Genomic DNA, 6,022 nt, shown 5'->3' with positions numbered 1-6,022 from the left:
TTCTATCTCAATATCTGGCATCCGCTGCAAACAAACTCAAAACCAGTTGCTATCAAGTGGAGATAATCTTTATTCAAGGCTCAGTCCACTTCTATTTGTTCACATTAATATTCTAATTTTAAATATATTGCGCTTATTAGCGGATTAATGCATCCTCCTTCAACTAGGTCAATGGAAATAAAATTTAGAAGATGTTTCCAGTTGGTGGTTTCCCTCCGACGATGTATTCCATACATAATGATCATCAAGGCTATCTACTATTAGCATTTTTATTGGAAGGATGTTTTGCTACAAATTATCTTTCAAAACGGACCTGCCAGCAAACAGTCTTGGTCATTTATAAATATCACATGATCATGTGATATTTATAAACAGAACATGTGATATTTGAAAACAGATGCATCTGTTTTTAACTGAGCTGTAAGACCAGATAGAGATAAGGGTGAAAAAACATTTAGAATTGAAAAAATGAAAGAATATCTGAACATCACACTTAAGCAGTTAAATGGAACTGCTATTTAGTCTTATGTTTTCTAAAACTGACGCAGCGCCATTTTAGCCTAACATCAAAGGCTAGTAGTGCTGTATAGCCGGCAGTTAGCTGTTCGTTTAGAGACTAGGACTGACTCGACAGCATAAGACAGTAATTCACCAATTGTCCAGAGAAACTGAGGCAGGTCTGTGCTGAAGAGGCTGTGCATTAAAGTACTCAGATAGTAAGTTTGCACCGTGGCATTTAGACGCCTCTACATTTATACAAGCCAAATAGGTTTCCTTGATCAGACGGTTGCTGTGTGTGTAACACATAATTACTCTATGGAATAAGGATAGAATTTGTAGAGTATTTTACCTACATGTATGTTGTATTTACTTTAAGATGCATAGGCTTTAAGAATATGTCAAGGTCGCTGCAGTTTACAGGACGTAAAGTCAGTATGTCCAGTATAAAAAACACTTCATTAAACTACATGTTGAATAAAACTCAATGTGTAAGAGCAGAGGCTAATAGCAAGTGGTGTGGTAGATCTTCTATAAATGCTTTCGAATGCATCCACTCGCTGCTACATAGCCCTAAACCATAGGAGCAGGTTGCAATACGCAAAGCTAATGACTCAAAGGATAGTGGATATAACACTGACTACAGACATTTGTACAAAAACAGGTAACAGTGATATTTTATATTGGTTTAAGCACAATTTCAACCAAATGCGGTAAAACAAACACAATATAAGCGTTTTTGTATGAGCATCACCGTACGAGATGGTCTCTCATTTAAGAAATTAGGTGTACCCTGAAACGACAATCAGAACGCAGCTATCCGAGCAAACAATGCAAATATTTTTGTTTTAAAAACATCAATTTTTGTTTCTACATGTAATATAAGTATGGTTTGTTTATGTCAGTTGTTCATCGATATATATATTTGTAGCATTTGTATCATTACATACCTTATAAATTTGCAAATTTATAGCATACTATTTGATAGCATCATTGCGGTAATTTGATCTTACAATTGATCGACGCTCGTAACTCCTTGTCTATTGCACATAAAAAGCTAGCCTTGGCTGCAAACGGCAGCAAACATATCAATGAGTGCATTGAGCTATTATGCAATATTGGTAAATATCGATAAAAAATAGAATTGTCTTCAATTCTAGAATGAAATAAATAAAATTGAAAGCTCCAACAAATTGCAGAGAAGGACACAGGCTATAATATCATCGCAGGTTAATTGCAAGCAATAGATATCAACTAGTAGATATTTTTCGGTTTCTCAATGCATATTTATTGAGAGATCTTTGACAAGTTGAAGGTAAGTGAACACATTTATTGAATCCAAAAAGTGTAATATTGCTCCTACGGAAAGAATGACTTTCAGATTGTCTTTTAATTTCTTTATCCTGTTTATCAATCTCTGATATTCCAGCCATAGATTAATAAAAAATATGAAAGTTTGGAAAAGTTATTAATTCTCTGTTGGCATTAAGTATTTTCATGGAGGCAAGAGACTGTTTAAATCATATACCTTTGAGAATAGTAATTACTATCTTTATTAGACCTATATAATGGCTTTTTAAAGCAACAACTATTGCTTTTACTAACAACAATTTTCAACAAAGGTCTTAAAATGTGCTATCAGCTTTTCTGGGTGTATTAAACACTCGTAACATTTGACAATGCAGTTGTCTTTTCATCACTACTGGACAACTTAAAAGGTATGTTAAATGCTTTGTTTTACTGGTAACTACATTATGTGCAAGATGGTACAGAAGGAAAATTAGTACAGAGGGAATTGGTAGTGCAGAGGAAGTAAATGATGCAGAGGGAGTAGATGGTACTGAGAGAATAGATGATACAGAGGGAGTAGATGTACAGAGGGAGTAGATGTACAGAGGGAGTAGACGGTGCAGAGGGAGTTGATGGTACAGAGGGAGTAGACGGTACAGAGGGAGTAGAGGGTACAGAGGGAGTAGACGGTACAGAGGGAGTAGATGATACAGAGGGAGTTGATGGTACAGAGGGAGTAGACGGTACAGAGGGAGTAGATGATACAGAGGGAGTAGATGATACAGAAGGAGTTGATGGTACAGAGGGAGTAGATGATACAGAGGGAGTAGATGGTACAGAGGGAGTAGACGGTACAGAGGGAGTAGACGGTGCAGAGGGAGTTGATGGTACAGAGGGAGTAGATGGTGCAGAGGGAGTTGATGGTACAGAGGGAGTTGATGGTACAGAGGGAGTAGACGGTACAGAGGGAGTAGATGATACAGAGGGAGTTGATGGTACAGAGGGAGTAGATGATACAGAGGGAGTTGATGGTACAGAGGGAGTAGATGATACAGAGGGAGTAGATGGTACAGAGGGAGTAGATGGTACAGAGGGAGTTGATGGTACAGAGGGAGTAGACGGTGCAGAGGGAGTTGATGGTACAGAGGGAGTAGATGGTACAGAGGGAGTAGATGGTACAGAGGGAGTAGATGGTGCAAAGGGAGTTGATGGTACAGAGGGAGTTGATGGTACAGAGGGAGTTGATGGTACAGAGGGAGTTGATGGTACAGAGGGAGTAGATGGTACAGAGGGAGTAGACGGTGCAGAGGGAGTAGATGGTACAGAGGGAGTAGACGGTACAGAGGGAGTAGACGGTGCAGAGGGAGTTGATGGTAAAGAGAGAGTTGATGGTACAGAGGGAGTAGATGGTACAGAGGGAGTAGACGGTGCAGAGGGAGTAGATGATACAGAGGGAGTAGACGGTACAGAGGGAGTTGATGGTACAGAGGGAGTAGATGGTACAGAGGGAGTAGATGGTACAGAGGGAGTAGATGATACAGAGGGAGTAGACGGTACAGAGGGAGTTGATGGTACAGAGGGAGTAGATGGTACAGAGGGAGTTGACGGTACAGAGGGAGTAGACGGTACAGAGGGAGTAGATGGTACAGAGGGAGTAGATGGTACAAAGGGAGTAGATGGTACAGAGGGAGTAGACGGTACAGAGGGAGTAGATCGTACAGAGGGAGTAGATAGTACAGAGGGAGTAGATCGTACAGAGGGAGTAGATGATACAGAGGAAGTAGATGATACAGAGGGAGTAGATGGTACAGAGGGAGTAGATCATACAGAGGAAGTAGATGATACAGAGGAAGTAGATGATACAGAGGAAGTAGATGATACAGAGGGAGTAGATGGTACAGAGGGAGTAGATGGTACAGAGGGAGTAGATGGTACAGAGGGAGTAGATGGTACAGAGGGAGTAGACGGTACAGAGGGAGTAGATGATACAAAGGGAGTAGATAGTACAGAGGGAGTAGATGGTACAGAGGAAGTCGATGGTACAGAGGGAGTAGATGATACAGAGGGAGTAGATGGTACAGAGGAAGTAGATGGTACAGAGGGAGTAGATAGTACAGAGGGAGTAGATGGTACAGAGGGAGTAGATGGTACAGAGGGAGTAGATGGTACAGAGGGAGTAGATGGTACAGAGGGAGTAGACGGTACAGAGGGAGTAGATGATACAAAGGGAGTAGATTGTGTATGAGTGTTGTAGGAGCAGTCTGCCCTCAAAACCTTTAACCCGTATGATCCATAAGTTTGAAATGCTGATACAGTTTTAATAAATTGGGATGGAAAAGCTAAAGGTACATGAAGATAGAACGTGCTCAGTTCATAGATACATACTATGACAGCATCTAGAGCACTAATTTACAGATGGTACATATCTCAGACACCATCTTGCTAGCAGCCGCAACAGCAACTAATACGGTGGTTAGAGCTGATAGTGTTGCATATTCTACAGCTGCCCTGATGGTGCAAGAATCAAATTACTTCTGGTTTTACAAATGCTGCTGGCAGTGCCAGTGCTACAGACACTTGATGATGACTAAGCTGCTGTTAAAGCTACTTCTTTAAAGTGAGGCTGCAGCAATGCGCCTAATGTGTGAGGTGAAGAATATGTTTCAGGAAGCAGTAAACGAATCAGGCCATTTTTTACCATGTCCCATCAACCTTGTGAATTTCATTCCATCAGTGTACATTCACCCATCAGTGTACATTCACCAATATTATGTAGAATCGTGTTCGTACTATATAGACAACTAGCAAATCAATTAGTTTCAAATTGACTAGCAAAAAACTTGCAGCCAGCCCATCAGCAACAACAAGGTTGGCAAATCTCATTTTGACTTTGGGTTATTTTTATCGAGTTCCCAAAGTCTTTTTAGTGTTGATGAATATGCTCAGACATTTTTGGATTTGAATAAGGCAGCACATAGAAACATGATTCTATGAATAAGGCAGCGCATGATTTCACAGACTTTTCTAGTCGTAGACGAGGTCAGGTCGCATGGCAGGAAAACTGGTAGTGGGAGTGTAGTTGTTAAATTTTTTAGATTTGCATGATGAATTCATCAAAAAACTCTTTCATCACCACAAAGCAACATTTTTTGTTTAAAAACAATCAGAACTTATGTCCAAGGGATTACAAATTTTTTTAGTCAGATTGTCAGATCAAACATGCCTTGGTGAAAAGGCCATTCTTGCTCCAAAAAATGAAATCGTCAATTCAAATAATGCTAAACTCCTTGACAAACTATCTGGTAAATGTAAGAGCTACAAATCAGTTGTCAAAATGGGTGATCCAGATGAAATAGTTAGATATCCAATAAAAGTTTTAAATGGCCAACAACCTTAGGGACTGCCAACTCATCATCTTATTTTGACAAAATGAGCCCCAGTTATTCTTCATAGAAGTTTAGACCTCCCAATGCGTTATAATGAAGCTTGATTAGTTATTAAACAGATGATAGCTTACATTTTAGAGGCTACCATTTTGACAGGCAAAAAGATGAAAATGTGTTCATACAAAAAATCCACTCATTCCATCAGATCGGCCATTTTAATTTAAGATTTCAGTTTTCAATCAAACTCAGATTTACAATGTCTGATAATAAGAGTCACGAACAAACCCTGAGGCCATTGGACTGAATCTTATGAAGACAGTATTTTCACATGGTCAGTTCATGTCGGAACAAACTTTAGCAAACGAACATGGACGACCGTTTGAGCAAGGGTGTAACTTTTATTGGGTATTTTAGCCTTTTGCCATTAACATTATTGTTTAGAATTTAGTCAAGTGTGCATTTTAATTGTTAGACTTATAGAATAAAAAAGTATCTTTTACTGGTAAATATCATTATTGCTTATAATAGCCTAACAGCTTCACTAGTAGGGCCTACACGAACCAGTAATAATTAATTCGGTTCCTACTAGCCTAGCAAAGGTGCACAATCTATTTATATTCAAAATAGAATACGATAACAAAAAGCAAATTCAACACTATTGTTGTGTTTGGATTCGGATTAGTTGTGCACAGACCTGCCAACCCAAGAGTGGGGCAATGTGTGAGATTTGGTTTTGGGGCAATTGATGTATCAATGATAGTATATATAAAATTGGGGCAAAAATCTCACGCATTTTCATTTTTTCTTTGGGGTGATTGCGTGAGTCTCACGCCCAATGCGTGAGAGTT

General features: G+C 39.3%; 2 protein-coding genes across 2 annotated transcripts; one reads left to right on the top strand and one right to left on the bottom strand.

The window, feature by feature from the left end:
- Positions 1 to 2,368: 2,368 nt before the first annotated feature.
- Positions 2,369 to 3,608, top strand: LOC137407845 (fibril-forming collagen alpha chain-like). Its single transcript, XM_068094224.1, has 2 exons — positions 2,369 to 3,514; positions 3,600 to 3,608. Exons 1-2 carry the CDS (start codon positions 2,369 to 2,371, stop codon positions 3,606 to 3,608), a joined length of 1,155 nt encoding a protein of 384 aa, XP_067950325.1.
- A 1-nt stretch (position 3,609) lies between these two features.
- LOC137407843 (integumentary mucin A.1-like) lies at positions 3,610 to 4,671 on the bottom strand. The gene is made up of 2 exons (XM_068094223.1): positions 4,629 to 4,671; positions 3,610 to 4,127 (listed from the first exon to the last, which is right to left on the bottom strand). Exons 1-2 carry the CDS (start codon positions 4,669 to 4,671, stop codon positions 3,610 to 3,612), a joined length of 561 nt encoding a protein of 186 aa, XP_067950324.1.
- Between the last annotated feature and the right edge of the window lie 1,351 nt (positions 4,672 to 6,022).

Source organism: Watersipora subatra, chromosome 11 (assembly GCF_963576615.1).
Source record: "Watersipora subatra chromosome 11, tzWatSuba1.1, whole genome shotgun sequence".
NCBI classification, from domain to species: domain Eukaryota; kingdom Metazoa; phylum Bryozoa; class Gymnolaemata; order Cheilostomatida; family Watersiporidae; genus Watersipora; species Watersipora subatra.
Note: the sequence above shows the minus strand (reverse complement) of the source record. Positions and strands in the feature narration are given on the sequence as shown.